We start from the raw sequence: 27,866 nt of genomic DNA, 5'->3' as shown, positions 1-27,866 counted from the left end.
GGACCGTCAGACACGGGATATGCCCTCCGAATTGGACAAAATTAAAGCATAAAAATAAAGGGAAATAAGAGAGTTATGATTCTTGCGCACTGAATTCCTCCTCGTTGAGATATATCTGCCTATGAAGTTTTATATCAATACCTCTTTTAAGGTTTGTGTTATGCTCTGGACACAAGTTATGAAGGACGAATGGATGGATGGACGGACAAAGCGTCGACTATATGTTCTACCTTCAGAAGGCTTGATAAAAAGTCAACTTTACATTTTAACCATGCACATATAAAATGAAGAAAATACCACTTTTTAAATATCTTAACTTCGGTACCATGTTCCATGAAAAATACCGTATTGCGAAGAGACTGGACAAAGGGAGATAAATCTGGATACAGATTTAGCTAAATAACAACCAACAGTTCTGATATGTGTTTTATTAAAATAAGAATTGATGTAACGTATCTTAAATACTGACATTACAACAATAAGGACAAACAATAATCAATATCACAAAAACTTACAGTATCATAAATAACTGAGACAAGAATATCAAGTAAGATATTGAAGGATTAACATTAATTATATCTAATGTTATAGAATCATGACACCAAAACGGAGCGTTCCCTAAAATCAAGAAAGGAATATCAGCATGCTAGGAAAATCATAATCCAAACTCAAATTTACTAAAACTTTGCCATAATATGAACCAAAGAAAAATTTACACGGATACTCGTTAAAAAGGTACAAAGAGAATAAGACAATGTGTTCTGGAAGAGTAAGCGCCTTCTGCATCATCGACGGCACCCTCAAGGTAAGTCTTGTTCAATCTACGTAAGTAAAAAGCATCTAAATGAATCGATTTATACATATATAATAGTCTCTTTTCAAATGATTGATTATTCCGCCGCAATGGCCAATCAAATGACACGTGACAAAAAAAAGTGTGACCTTTTATGTTATGGGGTAGTGACTTAAAAAAGGACCAATGGAAATAAAGAATCAAAATGACAAGCTTTTAATTTCCATCTAAACTTCAAAAAGCAACGTAAGAGAGTAATATTTCACCATGAGCATTGTATTGAAAACTCTGTCATAGTAAACAGTCCATCTATTAGGTAGGTGTAGAAAGCTTAACAAAATCAGAAACATGAATATAGAAATGAACTTAAAAATACACATTCGCATTATCATGAATATCAGGGTATATCAAAATCATTTAATCAAAAATAACATGAATATTGAAATGAACATAAAATACACATTCACATTATCATGTTTATCAGCCTATATCATATATATCCCGCAATACTTAAGACTTTGGTGATTTTCAATATGTATATATAGGTATTAAAGAGTAAAACATGAAGAAAATTTGTGTATCGATTCGATAATAAAAAATGCATTCAACAACTTCCAGGCCAGACGACCATTTGTTTGTATATAACTGACTATTACAATCATGGACTGTCATGCAGTAACATTGGCAAAACTAGTTATAGTATATTTATACTACACAAACTTATATCTTAAACGGCTGTGCTTGCTACCCTCAAACTGTTATATCTGACGTTGGATAGATGGAGTATAATGAGTTTTACTACATGTAACAACCCAAACAGAGACATCCCGAAATTGACATCAGATAGCCTTACAAAAATGAAATTTTTAATATCGTGCGAATTTACTCAAACAGCCAATCAACAATCAAAGCAAGTACACGAAGATGTGACTTTCATTTAGAAGTTTACCCGAATAATACAACGACAGCATGACGTACTATTGTGAGTACGATGCATTTCGAAATAGGTTCACGAATGCCCACGTGACCTGTCGACCTGCCGTTCTAATAAAGAAAATTTAGCTACTTCCCTATTTGACCTTTTCTCCAAAATTTAAAATAATTGCATCAACAATGGTTAAACCCTGTTTTTCTGTTCACTAAACAAAAACATTGTCACTTTTAAACTATAATACTGAATATGAACTTTTCACACCAAGCCGAGGCTAGATGATAAGTTTTGCTTGACCTTGAAAGTCCAAACCCTGTTATATGTTCACCAAATAGCACTGTCATAAAGAAATCACAATAAATTGTACATCAGTCATAAAAACGAGTTACCAAAGTATGACTGACCTACATAACCAGCTGGAGGTGTTCCTCAGTGGTTCTGTCTGGGCATGATTTGTAATTAATAGAATGGCTGAACTGATAGCATCAAGATTAGGTCTAGAACATTAACATCTGTTAATTATGGCACAATTTTCATGCACTTATATTTTGTCATGTTTCAATTAAATTCAATTTTGAAGTTTTATGATTTTCCTTTAATATTTATTCATTTAATAAGTTTTTAGTGACAATTTTTGTTTTTTTTTAATTTTAATCATTATTTTATTAAAAATAATTTCAATATTTTTTTAATATGCTAATGATTCAATGGACACGTACTAAGGAGATTTTCTGGTTAACTGATATTGTAAATCACGATGAGTTTTTTTAATATATTTCTTTTCAGAAAGTTGAACAAATACACAACATATTCAATTTGACTATTTTCATTTTCTAATTTTGTATATCTGGAGTTTGTTTACCTTTTTCCATGCATCAAGACCTGTCATTTAAACAGTTTTATAGTTTATTTTTTCGAAATATCATCCATGAATCTTTATTAAAAATTATTAATTTATTAATTATTAATTCACAAAAAAGGTAGGAGAGAAACATAAACCATGAACTAAGTTTAAATTTACCTACCTAGATTTTTAAAGCTTCTGAAGACATTGATATCAGGGGTTTCATGTCAGGTTTTTTTTCGTAATTGTTTTCGCGTTGAATCATTCCATCATGCTATCAAAATCTTGCCCTGCTCCTAGTCAATAGTTTGTCGCTCGTAAAAATAGAAAACCATTCCAGTAATAGCGCATTGACACTATTCATGCAAAAATTTCCAGGACACCAATTGAGGTATAACGAAAAAACAGAAATAAAACTTATACATCAATCGAATTCAGTTGATATCATTCTTCTTAACACAAATGATTCCTAATAAGAAATAAATCGTCCAAACTAAAACGTTAATCTTGCTGCAGTTATTTTATTCCTGACAATTTTACCATATCGTGAGTTTTATCGCTAGAGAATAAGTAAATATCACAGTTTGTTACCTTAATCAAGTTATTTTAGGGAAACGCACAATCGTCCATCAGTTGTTATTTATAAGTATTGATGGTTTCGTTGCTGTCTACATAGACAATGGCCTCGCCAAAATCGTCCTTATCCAACTATGTATCACTAACCCACAATATCGTAAATTTCGTCTTTCGTGTCTTCTGCAGTTTCCACTGGTATTGCTGGAAGTGGAATGTCTCTTTTGTTTCGCACTTCAGGAGAAGTAACTTTCGGGGAAACTTTTGGCAAACCTGGGGACCCCAGCACCTTTTCTAAATCAAGTTTTTTCTTTAATGCCTGCACAGACGGATTTCCTGTTAAATAAAAAAAAACAGTTTCAATAAGCTTTCACTAAATACGCAAACACAATGACAGTGTATTCAGTGAGTATCACAAACTGAGGAAATTGACGATAAGATCTTGTGTCTCAACACGATTACTGCAATGCATTTTGTTATCAAACCAGACTTATTTGTTACAGTATAACACAGAATCCTAGCATATGAAACCAAATGACAGTTTTGTTTTCAAGCACGTATCAATTAATGAAACACTTTTATCGCAGTGTATGTTACAACTTTCAGTGAAACAACTATCCTTATTCCAAAAAATATTAGCTATCAATATTTTCATTTTGGAATCTGTTTATACATTGGAATACTTCAGCTTTTCTTTTCTGTTATTTTCTTTTTCAGGAGTAAGATATATTTACCTGACGTGTCCACACAATTGGTTGTTGTATCATTTCTGATCTTAACAGGAAATTCTGAAGCACAATAATGTATTGTGATATTAACCAGAGGTCCTGCTACTTAATCATATTTTTGTTGTTATATCTGAAGGTCATTTATCGATCGATTTTCCGATTGATGAAGTTCAACGGAAACCATTGACTATATCACAATGAATATACGACGTCTGCGTTATTGCACAACTTAATTGACCTTATGGTAATTTTGATTAGAAAACAACAATAATTGTGTAGATAACACTAAAGAGTATCCATCAATGGCTGAAAGAAAGATAAATCAATGTGTGGATATTTCAACGCAGAGAACGGAAATCAGTATTCTGATTTGTCAATTAGTGATTTTAAACAGCTAAAACGTTTCGTGTATTACAATGCACTCAACACAGTGTATATAAAATCACCCTGGTTAATTAGGGTTTTTCACAAACTATTGAAAAGACCTATTGTTTTTGTTATGTTTCTTATTCTTATCTTTATTATTCTTTTTCCAATATTGTGGGTTCGTAATCTTTGAAATTGTAAAAGCTAGACATACAGTCTATTCTATTTTTTAAGTAGGTCAAAAATCCAATATGGCCGCCATGACGTCATAACTTAAAAACATAAAAACGTCAATATCTCGAAAACCATTGATTATACAGAGCTTGTGCAATAATATTATTTGTAGAGAATTTCCTTATCTAATTTTTTGTCATGACATGTTATCAGAAAGTATGTCGAATAAAAAAAGCTCGCTGTTGGGTAAAGTTTTAAATTTTTTTTTTTCTTTTTTTCAATTTTGAATTTTCTTGAAATTTTCTTCTTCAGATCGATGCAGAACATCCTTCCGATGAATTTAGTGTTTTGTTTTTCGGTGAGTCTGTCCGATATCCAAGATTGTCGCCAAAGAAGTGAAAAGCCCGCAAAATTGTTAGCAACTTGTTCGTATCTTGAACATACGTCATATGCAAATTTGTTATTCCGTGAAAAAAATACATATTTTTGTCATAAACTCTAAAACCATTTGCTGAGGAACTAGGAGAGGAAATATGATTACAAAAAATCATTATAAAAAGTGTGGAATGTTCTGGAATCCGTTCTTCGATTGCTTGTCTATAGATGGCTAAAGGCAATAAAGTACAACAGCAGTTAAAATATTATTGTTTTCTTCTTGTAAGTTAACTGAATAGTGCCGCTTAGTAATGTTAATATAATACCACTATTAGGACATAGCGATGCGGGTGTCGAGATAACTATAATTTGTTAGTCTGTTGAAACAGAATATTCACATGCAGCTAACATATACGATTTCGGTGCAGGTTATAGGTTCGAAATCTGACAATGACAAACTATACGAATACAGTTTTCAATGTCTATTCATTGATTCCAGAGTATCAATATGAAATTTGTTGCGTTCTTTTCAAATGTTCAAATGTTTCCTTAAAGGAGTGAAAAAAATAATCAAGACTTTGAGGAGTAAAATACACAAGTTTTCTTAGAAATATATTATGATTATAACAAATGTATAAAACAAAAGAATTATGACTTTTTTCAAAAAAAGTCTCCAGCTGCTTTACCCGAAAACAGTGCCATGTCGTTTCCTGGTTGTGGAAAGGTAAAGACACTGTTTCTTTAAACTACATCTTATTCGTGGAACTGATATTTGAGAGTCTATCGATCACGTCAAAGGAAAGGAGTATCCGATGTGTTTTATCTATTACATTTATTTTCAATGTTTAAAGAGAAATGGAAACCAATCTTATCTATTACATTTCTCTTTAATGTTTAAAAAGCAACGAAAACCAATTGCCCATTCAAAACAATTCTAGCTTAACTTTTGATATTCCTGACCCCGATGCTCTTTAACCTACGGCAATATGAACCAAGGTCTCTTCATCCTGGTGCTCTTAACCTGCAATTTTTATTTCTTCTACATAAAGCAATGACTTGTTGTTTGGCAGTGTTGATTCCGCGTATCATCGCGTTCGTACTGATTTTATTAGCTATCGAGAAGAAAACAGGAAGAAAACACAAGGAAAGGATATTTCTTTTATAGAAACGACATCCGTCGACATATATTGATAGTGTTATTAAACGAGTGCCTGGTATCTTCAAACAAAATTCAGCACAAGTATATGATAATTATCATTTGTAATTTCAAATACATTGTTCAGTTATACAATGTATCTTTTTTGTATCAATACTTCTAAGATGTTTATCCCTTTCTTGCGAATTATGAAAATTCTTGTATACAATTTGTAATATAGAAAATGTTAACCTACAATTTTTTACCTATGCTTCCGTGTCATCGTATTATAGAACTAAATAAGTTAAACAGCGGTAGCGTATCTCAACATGTCTGCTATTTTCTAAATGATTTTGTATGTTCTTTATAGTGTTAGCATATAAGATGTATAAAACCACATAAGTGCTGCCATGTGTTGGAAAACCGGAAACAATGGCAGTTACAATTCTTACTCTGTATTTTAGTCCTTTTGTTCATCGCTTCGGCATTCTATTTCCGGTTCATCGTACAGTGACGATGATACATATTGGTTGATAATCAGTGATATTTCATAAAAAATCAAAATCAGTTAGATATGACAGCTACTTATCAGCACTCTTCATTATGGTTATTTTCTCCCTGATATAATTTTGTTTTCTTTCTTCGAGGTCAACACATTAATAGTTAATATAACCTTTATCTTACTATAGTGCAATAATGAGATCTAATTTTAACTAAAGGCACACGTTTTGAGATCAGACATGCCCACAACATTAAGCAAAACTCCATGCTCACCTTGCTGAGTATTGACATATTGACTAGGCTCATGGAAGCCCGGTATTCTAGTGACGTCACTCACAGCAACATTGACGTAAGAGTCATCCATCTGATCATTCCTATATTTTTCCTCCTTTACTTCGTTTACGTAAAGTTGACCAATCGCAGAAGAAACGTTTCGTGACGTGTGCACTGGTGGTGAATCGGCTGGTACATAAGAGTTAGTGTTAAATACAGAAGAGGGTTTGTTGACAGAGAGGAAACACGTGTAATTAGGACATTCAGTAGCATAGTCATCCAGGTTAAGAAAATGTCGTGGTTTTAGAGGAGTAGATATGTAGTTAGTACATGGAAAAGACTGCAACTTTAACTAGTACTTTATAGTAGTACTGTTGATGGATGGCATAATGCATATATGTGAGTGTGTGACTGTGTTGGGAGGCATATGTTTTTAAGGGGTGGGGGTATCGACAATCTATACTAAATTCTGTTATTTCTACACAAGATAGATAGTGTTAAGACGGTGTATCAACAAATAAACATAAATTAATGACTAATGTTACAAACTACGTGTTGACAATGTGAGCCATGTCCATTGGTGAAAATATTTAATTTTGTATTTTTCAAAGATAACTGTGTACATTTTCCTTTTGTTACCCTTGGTTTACGTTTTGAATTAAAATTAAGATGTATATGAAATATCTTATTTCAACAAAAAATATGAATTTTATATGTTTCATCAACCTTTTTATTATTAACATCATCATGATATAAGGCATTTTGGGCTACAGGTTGTTAATTTGTTAATATTACTTTACAAGCTGGATACCACAAGTAAAGGTGCATTGAAAAGTATGTTTTACTTGTATGTATTTGATAAATTGAAACAATGTTCATCAACTTTTACATAATCTACACAAATGGAAATATTGGTGTTTTGGAAATTTTCAAAATATGTATCAACACGTGAAAATATTCACTTGTGGTGAGGATTCAGTAGATTAATAATCCGTTTACTGAATTTAATAGCTTCATTCTATATCCTAAATTATACAGCATTTTTACATATGCAAGCAATACATATATTAGCTTTCCTTTTTCCTGAAAGCTCTATTTTATCACTGGGGTACATAATATATATGCTCTATAATGTTTGTTAAATACAAAAGAAACGTTTAACAGCAAAAACCTATTTTACGTTCTACATGCGGTACAAAACGAAGTGAATTTTCTACATTTAAAACGGTTCGAAATATTGGCAAGAAACCTGACTTCATACGATGACCAGAGCATCAAAATCGTGACTAAACACGATTACTAGAACAGCAAAATCCTGACTTAACACGATGACTGGGACAGTAAATCCTGACTTAACACGATGACCAGAGCATCAAAATCTTGACTAAACACGATGACTAGGACAGTAAAACCCTGACTTAACACGATGACTAGGACAGCAAAATCCTGACTTAACACGATAACTGGGACAGTAAAACCCTGACTTAACACGATGACTAGGACAGTAAAATTCTGACTTAGCACGATAACTAGGACAGTAAATCCTGACTTAACATGATAACTGGGACAGTAAATCCTGACTTAACACGATAGCTGGGACAGTAAATCCTGACTTAACACGATGACTGGGACAGTAAATCCTGACTTAACACGATAACTGGGAGAGTAAAATCCTGACTTAACACGATGACTAGGACAGTAAAATCCTGACTTAACACGATGACTGGGACAGTAAAATCCAGACTTAACACGATAACTAACACAGTAATGTATTACGATCCCAGGAACAGAAAACAATTGTTGATTTCGTTTCTTTATTGTTAGCTTACCGATTTTCCTTTTCGCAAATTCGATTTCTCCAAATTTTCTAGTGAGCGTTCCCACGCCACCAGGACGAGAGTCATCTATCTCTGATTCAACAGGTTTTGCTTCCGCCCGATAACTTCCGGAGTCAAAACTTGCACTCGACTTTGGGGGGACGGACTTAGGTGGATGTCGTTGAATCATGGAGGTAGACACTGACCATGAGATACCCCGGAAATTGATATATTAAGGTTTTGTCCTCATCTTAATTTTCAATTTCATATATATATGTACGTTTATATTTTGTCTTTGATAACGTGAGATATTTCGGAAATGTACAAAAATATAATTTTCGAATGATCCGGCCGTGTGGATCAGTTTCATACGTAAGATTTATGTTAGCAACGCTAATGGTAGATTTGTTTATTAGCCTATCAACCTAATTCAGACAAATTTAATCATCTTTCCATCTTATTTAGGCCAATCTTTATTTTCTTTAAACGTCTCATAGGTCCAACACATTTGGCAATTAGCATCATTGAGAGGTCATGGAGGAACGAAACGACTGTATGTTTCATTTATGATTTTGCACCACTATATCCAATTTCAAAACAATGAAAATGCTATTCATATCCTTATAGTCATACGTACAAAATCTCTTTTAGGAAATAATTTAGAAGCTATTAGTGAATTAAATAGTCTACATATATTGAAAACTACCAAATGTATTATTGCATGCATTTCGCGAAGCAAAATAGTGAATATTAATACATCTATTATACGGAATGACCGACAAAAGAGGCCTCGGTTCAAAAATCGAATATAAAAACCTCTTTTTCATTATTCAATAATACAATTTTAAAATTAAAAAACTGTGCTATTTACATTCTGTTTTGCTTCTTTTCATTTTAACGGCATTATTTTCTAAAGTTTCTTACAAACAAAAATATTGACGTGGCAGATCATGCATAACTCAAACAATTCACGTCAGGTACAGATTGGATTGTGTGGAAATGTTACAAGCATCAAAGTCGATATATTTTGTTTTGACAAGTCAAAGTGTTATCTTAAGAAGCATTGGCCTTACCTCTGATATCAAGTGGACTTTGTGGCTTGGGTCTGAGTTTAACGTTCTTCAGATGATCCTCCAGGTTAGGCACTGACTGAGATCGCATTTGTTTTGACCTCTCATTCTGATCTGTGATATTAATAAATAAAACCAGCATATTAACATATAAATGTATACGCTAAAAGTGTCGTATATAAACTAAAACAATATCGGAGTATTTACATATAACTGTTATGATAAACGTGTCGTCTATAAAATATAACAAAATCGGAGTATTTACATATAACTGTTATGATAAACGTGTTGTCTATAAAATATAACAATATGGGAGTATTTACATATAACTGTTATGATAAACGTGTTGTCTATAAAAAATATGTCTTATTAGTAAACAAAGGCTTGTTGTGGATATATTAAGACTTACAGAAGAGATTATTTTAAATTAGGGTTTGAAATGAAAATTAAACGACGATCATTAAGCTGATTAAGCACCTAGCATATACATGATATACACGTTGACAAATAAGTAACAAATCTGATAACAGTCTAACCTCAATAAAACTAAAAAACAAACGCTGTACATTTCTTGTCATAGTTTTCAGCTCTAAATTTAAGAAAAATCAATTTGAGCGTAAAATTATATTTATGTCTTTGTTTTTCGGTTTTACATAGAATAACGTTTTTTCTTTAAATGATATTACCTAAGCTTTATATGGAGTAAATCCGTACAAATTACACGTTTATTTTACAATAGGGTGAATAAGAGTGGTTTAGAATTTTGCAAGAAGTCTATAAAAATGTTTTTATTTTTCCAAGGTAAATCTTTAGGTAATATATCAGATAAATTATAAACATAGACTATGCAAGATTTTCAATCATGAAGCGAATACATATAGCATAATCCTTTGAAACAAACCGCCACACTCATAGCGCATGCATAGTATTATACAATTCGCCATATTTCAAACACTGCAATGAAAGTAAACAGCTGTAACCAATTAACAAAATATACATATATATATATATATATATATAAATGATTCAACTACCAGTTATCACAATGTGCTGAAAAGAACGATTAATAACATACTGGTAAAAACAACAGGTGCTCGCAATGCTGCATAATTAGACAGAAAATGGATCAATGTTCAGGACTTGCTACATTGGAATAATCAATTTATGGTGATAACTTCGTGTTATATCACATTCCTCTCCAAAATCCAAGCAGGTATATACATATACCATAGGAGTTTATGTTTTACTGCCAATTTCAGCTAAGTAACCAAGGATATTTGATATACCAAGCACAGATGATATATTTGCAAGTTGCATGTGCATTTAAACTACCAGGCAGTCTCCAGATATGAGGAGCGGTTGGTCGACGTAAATTTGGAATCTTGTGTGCTACGTCATCATCATCTGCGCTTGATAACCGCCCTTTCCGCCCTGTTACTTGGATGGCATTACTTTTTGTATCAGGTGACTTACTGGGACTTCCCCCAGGTCCTGAAGATGGAACAATTTCAATCAAGACATCGAAACCCTAACATTGTTTCGACAATATATGTATATCATTGACAATAAATGGTAATATCCATTGAGAACTACTTCATCAAACATTTGGTTGTTTAAAATCTAGAAAACTATCAGATGTATTTCTGCAAAATTCAAATACAAATGAAAAAAACTTACTTTCATCTTTTTAATACTGACACTATCAACAAACATCTTTCTATTGTTTCAATACAAGTCCAACATAAAATTATCATCTGCTTAATCTGTAGTTCAAAAAGCACACCACAAATACAAACACTATCAAATACGAACACTATCAAATGCTTTCTATGTGGTTTCATTACACACGCTATCAAATATAAACACTATCGAATGCTTTCTATCTGGTTCTAATACACACACTATGTAATATACACACTGTCATATGATTTATGTGTAGTACACTATGAGGTGACTTCTATCTAGTTCCAGTATTCACAACATCCAATATTTATCTTCAAAATCAACGTCATGACATAACAATTTTTTAAGTTCAGGAAATTAAAGGTAAAGACGCAATGCAAATTGAAGGCAAGAATATCAAAAACTTGTTGTTTCTGATTTGTAACTTGACACATCAAAGGGTTAGCAAAGTATGAGTAGAGATCATACAGGCACAATTGACAAACTTCAGAATATCGAAAACCTGTTTCTCATTTGTAACTTGACACAGCAAAGGGTTAGTATTGTATGAGTAGAGATCATACAGGCACAATTGACAAACTACAGAATAGAAAAGGCTTGTTTCTCATTTGTAACTTGACACAGCAAAGGGTTAGCAAAGTGTGAGTAGAGCTCATACAGGCACAATTGACAAATATCGGATTAAAACAAATCTATTTTAAATCTGAACATTCAGAATTTTAGTTTTAAAGTGATATTAAATAACTAAATGTAAAAGCCATGAAATTGCTGTCCACCCGCTAGATTAAGACAGAAAACACCCTGAAGGCGTTTGAGAGCTACATATAGTCATTTAACAGGAATGAATAAATACAGAGTGGTTTGGTAGTTTGATGTCGATAGACTTTAATTTTTATTTATTTTTTTTTTTTTTGTCAAACTGTTAATAAGGAAACAGATAATGTCTATTCCTGTCAATTAAAATATTGAATTTTTTTTTGAGTTTTTTTTCAGTTTACTTGCCTTGGATAGACATTAATCCATTCATGTTGACATATAACGTCATCAACTTTTTTTTTAGAAACAATTAGGAAATCCCTCCATTTTAGCATTGCAATTAGCGGCTTTTGTCATGAATCCACAGAGGCCTATAGAAAACAATAATGGATGGCAGACTAACATTTCAAATCATTATCCGCTGTTCCTGTCTGAACGTTCGTTTATAACAATATTAGTATTGGTTAGTAATAAAAACAGTTTTAAAATAACATCTAAACTGCATATACTCGTATACCTATCACAGGAGGTGGAGGAGGTGGAGGGGGAGGCGCCGGGATCCCGGAAGCTGGAACAGGTCGTTCTTCTGTGTCTGTTAATGATCATATTATAAAGGTTTCAATTATTACATTCCTGTTTCTATGTTCTCTGTAATGTTCTATATAATATCACTGATACATTCCTGTTTCTATGTTCTCTGTAACTGTTCTATATAATATCACTGATACATTCCTGTTTCTATGTTCTCTGTAACTGTTCTATATAATATCACTGATACATTCCTGTTTCTATGTTCTCTGTAACTGTTCTATATAATATCACTGATACATTCCTGTTTCTATGTTCTCTGTAACAGGTTCTATATAATATCACTGATACATTCCTGTTTCTATGTTCTGTGTAACTGTTCTATATAATATCACTGATACATCCCTGTCTCTGTTCTCTATAACTGGTTATATGATATCACTGATACATTCCTGTGTCTATGTTCTCTGTAACTGTTCTATATAATATCACTGATACATTCCTGTTTCTATGTTCTCTGTAACTGTTCTATATAATATCACTGATACATTCCTGTTTCTATGTTCTCTGTAACAGGTTCTATATAATATCACTGATACATTCCTGTTTCTATGTTCTGTGTAACTGTTCTATATAATATCACTGATACATTTCTGTCTCTGTTCTCTGTAACTGGTTATATGATATCACTGATACATTCCTGTGTCTATGTTCTCTGTAACAGGTTCTATATGATATCATTGACACATTCCTGTTTCTATGTTTATGTTATTGGAGGTTTTTATTGTTAGGCTGACATATATATACCAAGTTTCATTTTAGAACTTCATTATTTCCTCTCACCCTTATGAATCTTAAGTTTCTCACTTTTCATAAAGAATGTTAATGTTGCTTTACAAATTTTCCTTCCACATTTGATACTGAAAACGTCTTTGACACGTTTCAAAATATAAATATATCATTGAATGACAAGAACTTTGTAAAGACAGACCGGTAAATTGCTGCTGAAACGAAAGTATTTCATTGATGTAACATCATGTGCATACATCTTTAAGGTCTCTTAGAGAAAAATGTGAAATTAAACTATAACGCCATGAATAACAATCATGAACGTCGTGCTTAATGAAGTTTGCATATTTGTTTAATATTTTATCACCATGCTCAATAACATACCCAATAATATGTCATTAATACATAACCATATATACAATATAAACAAGATATGTGACATCATATGAATAATACATGTATGCAGATTATAAAAATTTCCACATAGTGCGGTATATAATATCAGGAGAAGAATGGACATTGGGTAATATATTATTAAATGTTAATCATATATTTTCGTTGGAGTTTTTTTTATACTTTTTTCGTGGACACTTTATGTATAAATATATCTTAATGAATTGACATAAGAGCACCAATGAATCCAATGAAAATAAATCTCCATGATTTTATGGTAGTTAGTGTGCGAAAATAGCTGGTCACAAATAATGCATTGTACAATACAAAACCTGATACACGTCTGATATAGAAACATGCATTACCAAAACAAAACATAAATAGCAACATATCAACACAACCATAATCCAAACTCTAAGTCAATAAAACCAGGGCAAAGTATTTAAAAAATTAAGATTTACATCGATACTCCTGCAAAGTACAAGGAAAATAAGATCAGGTGTTCCGGAAGAGCAAGCGTCTTCTGCTTCTTGATTAATCCAAGTAAGTACTGTCATGTTCTCAAATGGGAACAAGATATCAAAACAACGGAACAAGATATACAACAACGTTTATCATACGGCTTGGTGGAAAGCTGTCCATGTTGATTTCGCTGTAGTGAAAGATCGGGATAAGCAACTGATTTAGAAGAATCTGGTGTGTATTTGATTACCAACCCTTGTTGTTATATACAAAATACGTGGTAGATACATTTCTTGTCATTTCAAGGCATGACGTCATCAATATAGCTGAAATATTATACTAACTGACTTTCCAATGCCTTTATCTGTTTTGATAAGCTTATAAATAAATTCATCAGTTCTCATAAATCTGTTGGAAGATCGTACCACCAAACTCATCGAAACCTTCATGAACCTTGTTCTTTTCTGATTTATAATTTCGTCCTCCGTATACATAATTTTTTATTTGGACGTAATTTTTGCGAAATACTCTTCAGTATAGCTCACAACCGTATATTTATACTGCCGCTTACCTTTCCTGAAGGAGATAGAACTCACAGGAGACCAAATGCGTACAGGGTGGAAAAAATCAAAAGTGTTTTTCAGAAGACTTCTTTTGTACAGAGTGTTGAAGATTGGTCAAAAGTTCTTATGAGACTTCAAAATCCTCATATCATGAATACCACTTATTGAGTTAAAAATAAGGCTGTAACTCAGGTGAAATAGTACTTAGAATGGCGGTAAGTTGTTGTGACAAAGACTTGGTAGAAAAGTTAGACGATAAAATGTTTTATATTGATACTTGTGAAGCTAAGGAATCCAATGTAAACAGGGAAGGTCCGTATCCTTAACAGTAAATGGGATTATTGTATCAATTTGAATACTTTTGGACGTTTTGTCAATAAACAGTGCACGACGTATATATTAAACAGCTACAGGATGCACTTTTATTCATAGTTTGACTCTACTGTTTCAAACTATAAATTTCATTATAGAGGTTATTCAGTTGTGTACTCTTTGTACAACTCTGAATAACAACCCCATGAATTTGTAAAGTATTGTGGCACTTGAAATACAACTAATACATGATATGTCGATTATAAAAAATATTCAATCAGTCAGGTAGTAAATTGTTTCCTGACAATGTTACGATGGACGGATAGAAGAGCGTACGGAAGATCGGACGGATTAACGGTATGAGTTTAACCAAGTACTTCTTCCCGTGTTATAGGTATATGGAAATATGTAGGGACGTGCTACGAGAGTTTGTTATTTGTATATAGAAGCAAATATTTTTAGTTGCATTGTGCCTGAAATAATTAACAATACGAATACCATTGCGGGCCGGAGGACTTTGCGGGGCTTTAAATGATGGAGGTGCCTTCGACGGTATCTTCGCGCCTGTAATTTTTTATTAAAAAAAAAAATATATATATATATATATAATGCTTTCAAAATCCGAATACAGGGGATTATTTTTTCGTGACAACGACATATAGCATATATATGAAAAGCAACAGTGAATTGTACACGCCAAATGTCTAAACAGAAAGTAATCAATTATTGTATACTTTCAAAAAGTGTGCGTTTATTTTGGAATAATATTGTATTTAACGTTAATATACTACGTGAAATGTTTTCTGTATTTTACAGAGAGAAGTACAAAATTACATTTTGGATAAACTCGTATGATATATATTCATAGAAATGATAACGTTAGTAGTACAGCTGTGTGTTATACAGTAATAGCTACACACCTTTGGAGGAACTTTGGGGAGGAGGTGGAGCCAACTGATCTGGCTGTGGCAGTTCGGGGCTATGCATACCCATTGTTTTTCCAGAAACCACTGTGAATTGATTGCATTTTTGTCAAGAAGTTTCTTGTGTACTTTTAAAATTAAATGATAATCCACAAGAATCCACAAGAATAATGCTGCTTTAAGAATAATACCAAATGTTTTTTAAATACAGGGAATTACACAAAGCATTTAAAACATAAAATAGCGTCAATAGTAGACAATGCCGTAGACTATGCTTCAAGTTAACACTATTATCAAATCTTACTTACATCTTAGACAAATTTTACAACAATGACAATTTATATTACTCATGTATTGAGCCGAAATGCTTCCTATTAACATGTAAATAAGTGAACCAATACTTAAAATATATAATGAAATTAACTTAATATATAACCGCCTAGAACTCGACATTCAATACCTCTTCCAGGCGGGAACATGTACAACTTATATCCGAGAAACTGTACAACCTCTATTTCAGAACCTGTACAACTTCTATTTGGGAAACTGTACAACCTCTATTTGGGAAACTGTACAACCTCCATTCGGGAAACGGTACAACCTCTCTTTGGGAGTCTGTACAACATCTATTCGGGAATATGTGCAACCTCTCTTCGGGATTATGTACAACCTCTATTCGGGAATATGTGCAACTTCTATCTAATAACCTTAATTCAGTAGCCTATACAACATCCCTTCGGAACACCTCTATAATCATAGTTTTGTATCCAACTTCCTGATTAAGACTTCTTAAAATCCCGCTAAATTTTAACACTTTCTAAACCCACATGTTTCACATATTCCATGGCTATGTTTACCCTAATGAATATATTGTAGCGGCGATATACAAACAAGCGTAAATAATGCTAATTGTTGACTGATTTCCTCTGGTATCTGAGCCCATATTCCACAAGTTCAGTCAAAGATAAAGTATCTGTTCGAACTCATAAGTTATAAAAGATATTTTGATTAATAAAGTTAAACAAATTTATGTTCTTTTCAAAATCATTTGGAAAAAAAATAGATAATTATAATGTGGCTATGATAAATGAGTTACAATAAGTATAATGACTAGTATTATGATTTACATGGACTGGGCATGACCTAACATTCTATGCATAGAGGCAATTTGATAGAAATACCCGTTAATTTCCGAATACGAATTGACTTTCTTTGGGAATGAGAGAATTCATTTCACCATTAAACCGGATATGGGGTGATCTATTCCATTTAATTGTTTGTAATATGAGCACTGCAGTGGATGTGATGTACATGTACCAATAAAGATGGATAAAACTGACTTTATGGTAACTTCAAATGCGTGCTGTCCTTTAAGACACAAAATGTACAAAGTAATTTTATGTTTGTCCGATATTTTAATTGAACTAGAGATATGTGTATAATACTTGCAAGCAGAACGTGAATGTGAATAGACCTTTGTAAATAATTCCAGCTTTTGACGCAGTTGGAGATAAAAGGAATCTGTATGTGATCCAGTTGCCATAGAAGCCATGTCATTTGTTAGGGCAAATGTACATATTAAATAGAAATTGTTAGTAATTCAATGAGTGTATGGTACCAGGAGATTTCGAAGGTATCTCTGCAGAATTTATTGAACATGGTTCCTCCGATGACTGCTTCGTGTCTGCAAATCGTAAATTGTATTTGTGAAGTACTTACAAAACGCTGTTACATGTTTTCCCTAATCAAGCTTTACATTCCATTTCACCCCTGATACCTGCTAATTCGTATCAGTCATAAATGACATGAAATAACATGTTTTTGTTAATCTGATGCCAAATTCTTACGGTGAAAATCAAATCGCAGGTATATACTTTCGACACGATACTAGTAACAAAATGGAATTACAATTATGATATTGATTGACTTCAAAATCTTCATCAGACCATTCAATACCTTCAGCAGACCATTCAATACCTTCACCAGAACATAAACAAATCCACATTGAACCCTGATCTCTACCAGAGTTATCGTTCCTTACAATCACCATAGGTTTTAGTAGTACATCAGAACAAATTATGGGGATGAAAATTGTGATTTCATACACCGTGAATATTAATATGTATGATAAATAATTTCATGAACAAAACAGAAGAATATATTGAAATACAGAGAGAGAATGGATAATATGACCAGGGTTAAGTAGAAAATATTAGGAGTAAGTAAACGATATTCATCAACACACCAGATAACATAACAGGCGGTGGAGCTGGTGCCTTATAATTTGGTGGTGGTATTTCAGAACTACTATCGTCCATTGTGTGCCTGGATATCACTGCAATTTAATTATAGATTTTGTGGTCAATTACTTAACGTGCGAATCATAGATACTCAAATCGGTAAACTTTTTACGGGGAATGCAACAGATCACTCCGTTGATTAAAAAATTATGTTGCTTACATTGTATGAAATAATTAGTATGTCTACTATATGCTCTTATAAAAAAAGTATACTTTGGCTGCAATACGCACAAATGGCATTTTATCATTTTTCGAAGCTATCACTTGCCATGTGTGGTATAAATTTCTCAAATTGTCTCGTTATTCTGAAACATCAAATTTAAACTTCACTTCACACAATATTACAACTTCTTAGAGCTCCCTGTTGAAGTTTTGTTTTTTTGTTTTTTTGTCTTTTTTTTTTTTTTTTTTGTTCTTTTATTTTATTCTTGATTAACGTACTAGAATTATGTTTTATGCTTTTCATGCATGTCACTGTCAACATAACAAAATATTCATGAAAACAATATGAAAATAGAAAATGGAGTATCTTTTGTTTTTTTTTTTTTTTGTTTTTGTTTTTTTTTTTGTTGTTTGCCTTTTGCGCTATAAATGTATTGGAAATAACTTGTTATGTTTTCTTATAGAGAAAACATCAGTCTTGTTTTCCAGATTTCTACTTTATTTTCTTTATTTTCCAACAGGCTAGATACGTTAATATCTGATAGATACGAATATTTTACCTTAGAGTTAAAATGACTTTAATTTCGTTTTCCTTCCAAAAAAATGTATGATGAAAATAAACTCCAATCATATAAGTTGATTTTTAATGTTGTGAGCTCGTGTATGGTAAATATTTGATTAAAAAGTAGTTAGATATGTTTTACCCAAGAATATTTACATGTAGCTGTTATCATAAATAGAAATATCATGATATGTTCTATTCTTTTAGTGTCAGTTTAAAATAGCACACGACAAGTACTGATGCAATAACTAAACTTCATCATTGTAAATCACAGGTATCATCCCACAGCTTTACTCAACATTCACATCCCTGATACCGATCAAGTATTTATCAAATGAGTGCATTTTAGATTTATAACATTATGATTGCCAAATTCTGATTCGTGAGTAGGCTGCGTGGACGAAAGAATTATTGAATTACATTACAAGGACTACAGACCTTGGTCAAATCCAGGTTTGTCGTTTTCATAGCCCAAAGGCGAGTTAACTGCACAAGGCGGTGGTGGAGTTTGCTCCCTTTGTTTCGGTGGAGTGACTACTTTAGTGTGAAAGTTGGGATCTCCTTGCCATGAAACTATTCAAGGAAAGAAAAAGTGTAAGTAAAAAACGTACTTGACAAATGGTGAAAATGAAGATTGAAAACGCCGCGCTATGGAAAAACATGAACGTGCTGCTCAAATACATTGAAAATAATCGTCTTTAAATTTTGTACTGCTTTTAAATTCCCTGTTAAAGTTATTATAATTTCACATGTAAAGTTGCCATGTTCAAATACGTAGTAATACAAAAAAATAATCTAATGCAAAGAAACCGGGTAGACTTATACAGGTAGGCACTCATGTAAGTCAGATAGTCCTAATTCCCGGAAGACCTTTCCTTGATTTCATGTCCGCGGAGACAACAGATCTGATCCGCTCATATATAGACATTGAAAAACTGTAAAATGTAGATAGAAAGCCCTACTAAATATCAGAACTGAATGAAATTAACATAACAACAGTTTGAAACTAGATACGCTCATGGAAGTAGTTTTGAGAAGAAGCTGTCTTCCTCGTCCTGTGTAGCGTGTTGTTCTTTCGGAAGTTTATTTATGCTTAAGACACATCGATCTTTGGTGTATTTTTGTTTTTGGGAACACATTTTTTCCATTTTTTTTTTTTTTTTCAATTTTTCTCTGATAATCAAAAAATTGATCCACCAATCGAATGTTTACAGAATCTTGATAAAAGTTTTCTGAAAAATCAAGAAACACTAGAAATACTCTTGTAAACTCATAAATATTACTAAAAATGCGTAGGAAAGAATATTCCGTAAACTAAGTTAAGGACAAACAATGGAATATTTATCAACGATTTCGATACAGAGATACTGACCTGAATAATATAAAATATAAAACGATATGTAAAATATATAGTAATCCTGAATATCTTCTTATCAAAACATTCAGGAATGAACAGTTGTATGATGTAAACAAATAATTCATATGTCTTATTTCATCCTCGTTTTGTTATTGCCTAATCTAAATACCTGGTTTAGTTTTTTAGAGCAGTATTTGATACCGAATTATCAATTTTAGTCATTTTTTTTCAAATTTTAACATCTAATTGCTATATAGCCATATGGTCATTACCAATATATATTGTATAAAAACAGGAGTAACTGGATAACTTTTGGAACAAAGCATATTGGTGTTATTTTGGTGCATGTGTTACTATGCTACGTTCGCTGTACGAAAATAAATGCGAAATAAAAAGCTTGCAAATAAAATGTCGTTCTAACAAAAAGAGCGCAGAATTACCTACCTGCTGTGCGTGGAATTTTGTTAAGCTGTCTCGGGTCTGGCATACTATTACGGACTCCGGGTGGCAGCTCAGAGCGGGCCACCCTCCTCATAGGAGCGACGGTATGGCTACCAGTCTTTTCATAGTGCAAATGTCTGTTGCTACGAGCAGGTTCTAAGGTGCAGATATGTGATATAGATGTTCAAAAATATAATAAAATGGAATAAGTACTGTTAATATTTTTATATAGCGTTAGGATACCTCGTCATTCCGGTCTTCAACATATGGTTAACACTACGGCTATTGACAATTACAATTCGTTATGAAAAAATTATTTTATATCACTTTAGTCATGACAATCTTGACAATCATACTAACTTATGATTGATTTGTTTTTGGAGAAAAAACAGAAGAAATATATTATGTATTTCTAAATAAAATACAGTGATCTAATCAAATATGTTGTTCTTGTAAATTAACGAAGAATTGAATATATCGGCTGAATAAACGAGGTTCTGTCATTCATTACAGTGTAAACACATATATCCTGACACGATCTACTTTGTTAATTGACATTGTTAGAATTAGTTTGAAATACAATAGTAGAGTATACAGGTAGTTCAATTCTAGAAGATATTCAAACTGTAAATTCGAAATACATGTCAAATGTATCGAATAATGAAAATAAAGCTTTCCAGATGTCTCATGTTTATATTACAATATCTCGTGAAATTCCCTTCAGCGTAATAATGCAAACTGAATAAATGTTCTATAATTATATAAAATCTGGTCGTGATATAAAAAAACCTGTTCAATCACATTGGAGTTTTTGTCAAATCCTTCAACTTGATAATGATTGAATGTAACCCCCAACCCCAATCCCCCGCAAGAAAAGCATGATGTGTAACTCGGTATTGAGATGTAAAGGGCGATAATAATTAATAACAAGTTTGTTAATGAAACAATATCATAAGGTTGAAATGCAGATGCTAATAGATAAAGAAGCAAGTTTAAATGTATGATAAATCTTAGACTATATATCAATTGATAAGTATATATGATATCAGATAAGCCTGAATATACATTGATATCAACAATGTACACACTTCTAATTTACTAACTAGCGGTACTAGGATTACATTGTAACAAAATGCCTTGAAATATTCTATAATATATAGTAATATTGAAATAAGACCAAACCTTTAGCACGAGCATGCTCCGCATTATACTTTTTCATCTCGTTTTGAAGTGTTGCACCCGTAACGGTTTTAGGTCGTGTCGACACTGGGGCCTCATAGTCGTAATCTTAAATCGAGAACGTGTAAATATTTTAAGATAAACTGAATATTTTTATCGTGTAATATGATGAATGTTTTCAAAACATTTTAAATATATATATATATATTTAGTGTCTTTATTCTCTGCTTAGACACAGATTGTGTGAAGTACACGATTTTTTATTCTATGCTTTTCCAAGAGCAGATGGTATGATAAATTACAGATTCGGGCTACATATATTCCTGTTTCCCTACAACAGAAGAAAATTATCCCTGTCTTAAGTAGTAATAGCATGGAGTATTAATTAGGCCCCCAGATTTAGGTCACGTTCACGGAAAAAATAGAGAGATCGAGTCTTTACTGTTATAAAGAGGCAAATACATTATTTATATATATCATAACCTGATAAACCCGATAAGGACACGGATGTTACTTATCTGTATAGACAAAACAATTTATAAAAGAAATATTTCCCACATTCTTAAAACTTGAGTAATTTTTTTTACACCTTTGGAAAATTATTCTTGTAATTTAGTCAAGGTGGTTGGTTTTTTGTATTTTTTTAAATCTGAGTCCAGAAACAGTTTGTTCTAAACCAAGGATCGTGACCTTAACCCTTATCTTAAAGTTTTACTGATTTTATTTGACTCCAGACAATCGGGTATTTGACCACTGCAACCTTGAGTATGGGTCAAGGTAACTTATTTTGACGAATGTCGATATCCACCCAGAAAGGTATCAGCCTGTTCTCATGACCCTGGTTCTTTGATTAATCAAAAATGATGAATGAAGATTTCAAAACATTTATATTGGCAAAATAATTATACCAATGTTTAATGTAGTAAGTATGTCACGATAACACATTGCCAGCCTAGAATTAATTACTGTGAAGTGATTTTTTTCTCTCATTAAGTAAATACAAAACGAAAGCGATGAGTATACGTAATGCTTTATGATAGCAAATGGCACTTCTAAATTAGAAATTCTTATTTGTCAATGTATTACAATTATCAATATCACTCAAAAATAACAGTGTAGCAAGTCTGCTCTTTGTGTGTCATTTACCATGCAAACAAAATCAGCAATGTATTTTCTTTACATATTTTAGATATTGATAAATATTGGACAATGTCATTATATTACCCTTTTGCCACCTACTTTTAATGCTAAAATATGTAATTGTTTCTTTTCATCAGCTACATGTATCATGCATGCAACTTTTAAAAAGAAAAGAAAAAAGAAGATTGTGTTTCAATTAATGGAAGTGAAATTTCTTAAATTCTGTTTCTTTCCTGTAGATAAGCTCTCCCGGAATTTAGTTGCGTATACAAGGTATATTTCAGTATATAGTTGTGAAATTATATAAACATATAAAATGTTAGTAACATCATTTGACAAAATGTGTGCTTTCAGGTATTGTCTAGATTTGTCGGATTTGTGGCACAGAATGATGAATCTGGTGTAAACATATTACATTTATACACATCTTAAATATACAAAAAAATATTTGAATATTTCACTCCTGTTTGAAGTTTTTATACATCGGTTACAGAAGTTATCAGGTGTACATTGGTATATCGCTTCCCTCTGTAGATTTCCTGTCAATTTATGCGGTATTTTTCCATAAATTGTGCTGAGAAGTATTTATTTCATAAACAAAGAAAAATTGGCGTTGAGGCTTGATGAAAATTGTAATCCTATTTACAGACCTAGACACTTAAATAATTTACACTGTTAGTGTTAGTGGTATTATTAGTGTGTCTCATTTTATACTTACCGCGTTGATAATGGTGTCCTTCAACATTTTAGTTCGTAATTATCAACAAGCATATAAAAGAGTGTGACCGACGTTTACCTTAATATATAGGACTTAAGTGAATGTTTATGTCACATGAGATTTAAGAAACGAGGCTTAGAAGTCTTTAATCTTACATCGAGACAAATGGTATTTAAATTCACATGAAACAAAAACAAAAACAATTAAAATAACGCTTTGACAGGTTTTGACTTCAAAATGTTGGGTGCTGAACTTAACGGGGGCAGCCATTTTGTCGCGCCATTTTCAATTCATGACGTAACATCATTGTTCATATCATATTACAATCAATTTCTGACTGGTGCAGCGTATTAAACTACTGACACACGCCAAGCTATTACATGGGCGAATTCACTACATAACAGATGGATTATGTAAAGAAGAAGAATAAAGTAAAATTTATAATTTACATTCTGTTAGTTTTATCTAACTAGTGTTAACAGGTAAAATATATATTACTTTAATAATGAAATATGAAAACAAAAAAAGCTCTATAGCAATATGTGGTATATAAAACTATCAAAGTTATGTTCCTAAAGTTACATAAAATTTTTAAGATTATAGAAAGATTTTAATAAATCGTACGAGCAACACTCACCAGGTGGTGGTTCTGAGATTTTCCGATCTCGTGTCTTCGCTGCAACTGCTGATTCTCCAGGATGCTGGTCCACTGAAGTACAAACAACAAATACACCGACTATTATACTGAATATTCCGGAAGGGTGAGCGTCAACAGATTCGTCATTCGAACTCGAATTCTGTGAAACTAAGGGTGAAATATGAACATGGAGAGTGCAGTAGCAGTGCAAGTCGAATAAAACCGGACGATAACGCAGACCTCAAATCAACCACTACAAAAATGACAATGAAATAAGATAAAGCGCGGATGCACCGCATCACCACAAAAGGCAATATACAAGTGATTATCAGTACCAACATTTGTCCAGTCGTTTACCATTTTTCGGCAGATATGTCGTGTAGTCGGAATCGGCCTGCCCGAGAAGGTTGAAATCATTGGTAGTTAGAGTTTGTGTACGATCTGATCCATTTAATTTGATGAAAAACATCATCACATCAGTCAGGTTGCTCATGTCAGGATGCTGGAAACAGAGAAATTAATAGCTTATAACATAGGTAAACAGTTACAAAAATGTATTTTTATCTTTACTACTTAGCAAATACGGTAATGAATGACAATGACACAACATCTCTTTTGTATGTCTAGGTCTCATCAATGACGCTACATCAAACATCTGTTTCGTCCGTCTAGGTCTCGTCAATGACTCTACATCAAACATCTGTTTAGTCCGTCTAGGTCTCGTCAATGATGTCACATCATAAAGCTGTTTCGTAAGTCTAGGTCTCGTCGATGACGCCGAATCAAACATCTGTTTCGTCCGTCTAGATCTCGTCAATGACGAGGTATTTGCCTCATATATCAATGGATTTCGTAATTTTCATGAATCTGATAATGTCAAAAGAATGTCAAGTGCATTGTATATTCTGGACCGTGCTGCTATTCAAATATACCACAAGGCGTGGCATGCAGGTAACCGGCATATTCGTTATGTTAATCTGACATTAGAAATATGAATATGAAACAGGAAGAAAAAAGTGGATGGTATAACAAATATTTACAACCAATTTGTTTATGGAACAGGTTTAATTTGGTTTAACATATCAGTCTAACTGATTCAAAGGAAAAGACTTTGATTTTTTATGGTTTTCATTAAACTTACCGTGGTATCAACATCGATTCTAAAACCTCCGACCGTTCTAAGGACCTTGAAGTGGTCACACACGGGTGCTCTGCATGTAAAAAACATAAATCAATTAAAATACAGTACATTAAGTACAGACGTTTTCATGGAAGCATGTAAACCTTGGTACCAGATTTAGCGCCAGATTTTTTTCCTTAATAGTCATTAAGATATGGAATAAAGTCGGATGCATAATGGCTTCTAAAGATTTACAATTGACGTTGCAAACCAGTGATGTAGTGAACGGGTCTTTGCTAAATCATGAAACTTGATATGAGCAGCTGTAGTATTTTATCAATGACTCGATCACTATTGTATCAGGTTTAGCGATGATACTAGCAACACAAATTACCTGTCTTTGATCTTGGAACAGTAAGAGATCACGTAGGTACCATGAGATGCCGCCTGAGCGCTCTCCCTCATCAGAGTATTTCCATAGGTTGTACCAACCTTGGTAAATATGGAAAGGGCCTTTTCGCGGGAACAGTTCGGAACGAACCAGCTGGGATACACATCGTCGCCCAGAGGATTGTTCGAAAACTTGTGCCTCTGTGAAATTGTTATCAATAACGAAAAGAATAAATCTTAATTATTATCTGTAATATATATGTATATAGATGAGATGAATTAACAGTAACAGCAAACAGAAATTCTGTCATGCAAGACGAAATGAAAGGAAAGCTTAAACCCATCGCAAAAAAAGGAAAGAATGCCATGAACACCTAAAAAGCAATCCATTGTGTGTGTTACAATATACAAAGTACCGTTTTCGGAATAAAACAAGTTTGTGAACTTATTTAGCTTTACCCGGTAGTATAAATATAAGACACATGAATAGACGTCGAAACTGAATTCAAACGAAAACCAAACATGTACTCAAAATCCGGTCCCATCGAGATAATTTGGAATAAAAAAAAAGAAATCTCAGAGGGATCTTTGCGTCCACCATTGTTTGTTATTTATTTGTTTTTTAAAAGATGGTGTTTTCCTTCTTTTCTCTTCTATTCTGTTTGTTTTCTTAACCATATGTAATTTTTAAAATCCTGTAAGAAATTATGATAATGATATTTAACTGTCACATCTAAGATGGTCTGCTGTCATCCATTTCTGTTTTTTAATCAAACAGCGACAACCAGGGAACAAGATGAATCTACATATGAAATTTAGCAAGATCCATCCAGCACTTCTCAATAGATAATGAAAACAAACTTTCATTGTAAAATTCTAAAATGACCACCTGTCAGACCTATTTTGAAGTGGATCACACCTAAAGTCAAAGGGTTACATGCAGAGACCAAGAGGAACCTACATATGAAATTTAAGAGATCCATCAAATGCTTCTCAATGAAAAGCGAGAACAAACTTTCATTAGAAAAATCCAAAATCGCCACTAGTGTCATTTTTTAGCTGATCACTCTCAAAATCAAACGGGCACCAAGAGCAACTTAGGTATGACATCTTAAAGAGATTAGTATTTTTCAAAACATACCGATAAAAAAACATTTACGGACGGACGGACGACTGGACGAACGGACGACGGTGTAGATCCAATAAGGACAGTTGAAGCAGACAATAAAACTAGAATAGAACAGATTCAATTATACTAAATTAGAAAAATTACTTACTGTTAGGATGGAAACACTAACGAAATTAAGTTTCTGAACATATTTATCATATTGGTATTATGACCTTATGAATGTGAAAACGTAAAAAAAAATCTTATAATTTACTTTATAAATTGCTTCCATGTCACAACCCCTACCGAACCAGGAAAACCCGCATTGTTTGACGTTTTTACATGGGAGCATGTCGGAGAAAAAATAGTGGGTTTTTTGTGATGAAATGTCATGATCGTACTAATCGTCTAAACAGCTGGATAGATAACTTAGAAATTTGTGATATTTACCCGAAGTTGTTAAACTTCAGTTATTCAAATATAATTACATCAACTGTCCATGGAGCAATGTGTTTTGAAAATCCACATAAACGATGTGATAAGAGCTGAAATAGCTTGGGGCGATTCGGTGCAGATAACTGCGAAGTGTATCACAGATAACTGCGAGGGTGTATCACAGATAACTGGGAGGTGTGTCACACTGCGAGGTGTATCACAGGTAACTGGGAGGTGTATCACACTGCGAGGTGTATGAAAGATAACTGGGAGGTGTATCACACTGCGAGGTGTATGACATATAACTGGGAGGTGTATCACACTGCGA

General features: G+C 32.8%; 1 protein-coding gene across 1 annotated transcript in view; it reads right to left on the bottom strand.

The window, feature by feature from the left end:
• Positions 1 to 3,286: 3,286 nt before the first annotated feature.
• Positions 3,287 to 27,866, bottom strand: part of LOC132559486 (histone-lysine N-methyltransferase 2D-like) — a 51,250-nt gene continuing 26,670 nt past the window's right edge. The window contains exons 7-23 of the mRNA XM_060224113.1: positions 26,000 to 26,206; positions 25,627 to 25,696; positions 24,843 to 24,987; positions 24,486 to 24,557; positions 21,994 to 22,098; positions 20,815 to 20,967; positions 19,452 to 19,586; positions 18,235 to 18,324; positions 15,985 to 16,076; positions 15,565 to 15,622; positions 12,537 to 12,611; positions 10,913 to 11,071; positions 9,584 to 9,694; positions 8,523 to 8,711; positions 6,694 to 6,882; positions 3,876 to 3,929; positions 3,287 to 3,477 (exon numbers count right to left, since the gene is read on the bottom strand). Of these exons, the coding sequence (XP_060080096.1) occupies positions 3,287 to 3,477; positions 3,876 to 3,929; positions 6,694 to 6,882; positions 8,523 to 8,711; positions 9,584 to 9,694; positions 10,913 to 11,071; positions 12,537 to 12,611; positions 15,565 to 15,622; positions 15,985 to 16,076; positions 18,235 to 18,324; positions 19,452 to 19,586; positions 20,815 to 20,967; positions 21,994 to 22,098; positions 24,486 to 24,557; positions 24,843 to 24,987; positions 25,627 to 25,696; positions 26,000 to 26,206 (2,095 nt within the window). The remainder of the gene's footprint in view (positions 3,478 to 3,875; positions 3,930 to 6,693; positions 6,883 to 8,522; positions 8,712 to 9,583; positions 9,695 to 10,912; positions 11,072 to 12,536; positions 12,612 to 15,564; positions 15,623 to 15,984; positions 16,077 to 18,234; positions 18,325 to 19,451; positions 19,587 to 20,814; positions 20,968 to 21,993; positions 22,099 to 24,485; positions 24,558 to 24,842; positions 24,988 to 25,626; positions 25,697 to 25,999; positions 26,207 to 27,866) is intronic.

The sequence above is a fragment of the Ylistrum balloti genome, unplaced genomic scaffold (assembly GCF_031769215.1).
Source record: "Ylistrum balloti isolate Yb309-2 unplaced genomic scaffold, AGI_CSIRO_Ybal_v1 Utg370924, whole genome shotgun sequence".
Classification (NCBI taxonomy): domain Eukaryota; kingdom Metazoa; phylum Mollusca; class Bivalvia; order Pectinida; family Pectinidae; genus Ylistrum; species Ylistrum balloti.
The sequence above is the reverse complement of the archived record's forward strand: the minus strand, read 5'-3'. Positions and strand labels throughout refer to the sequence as shown.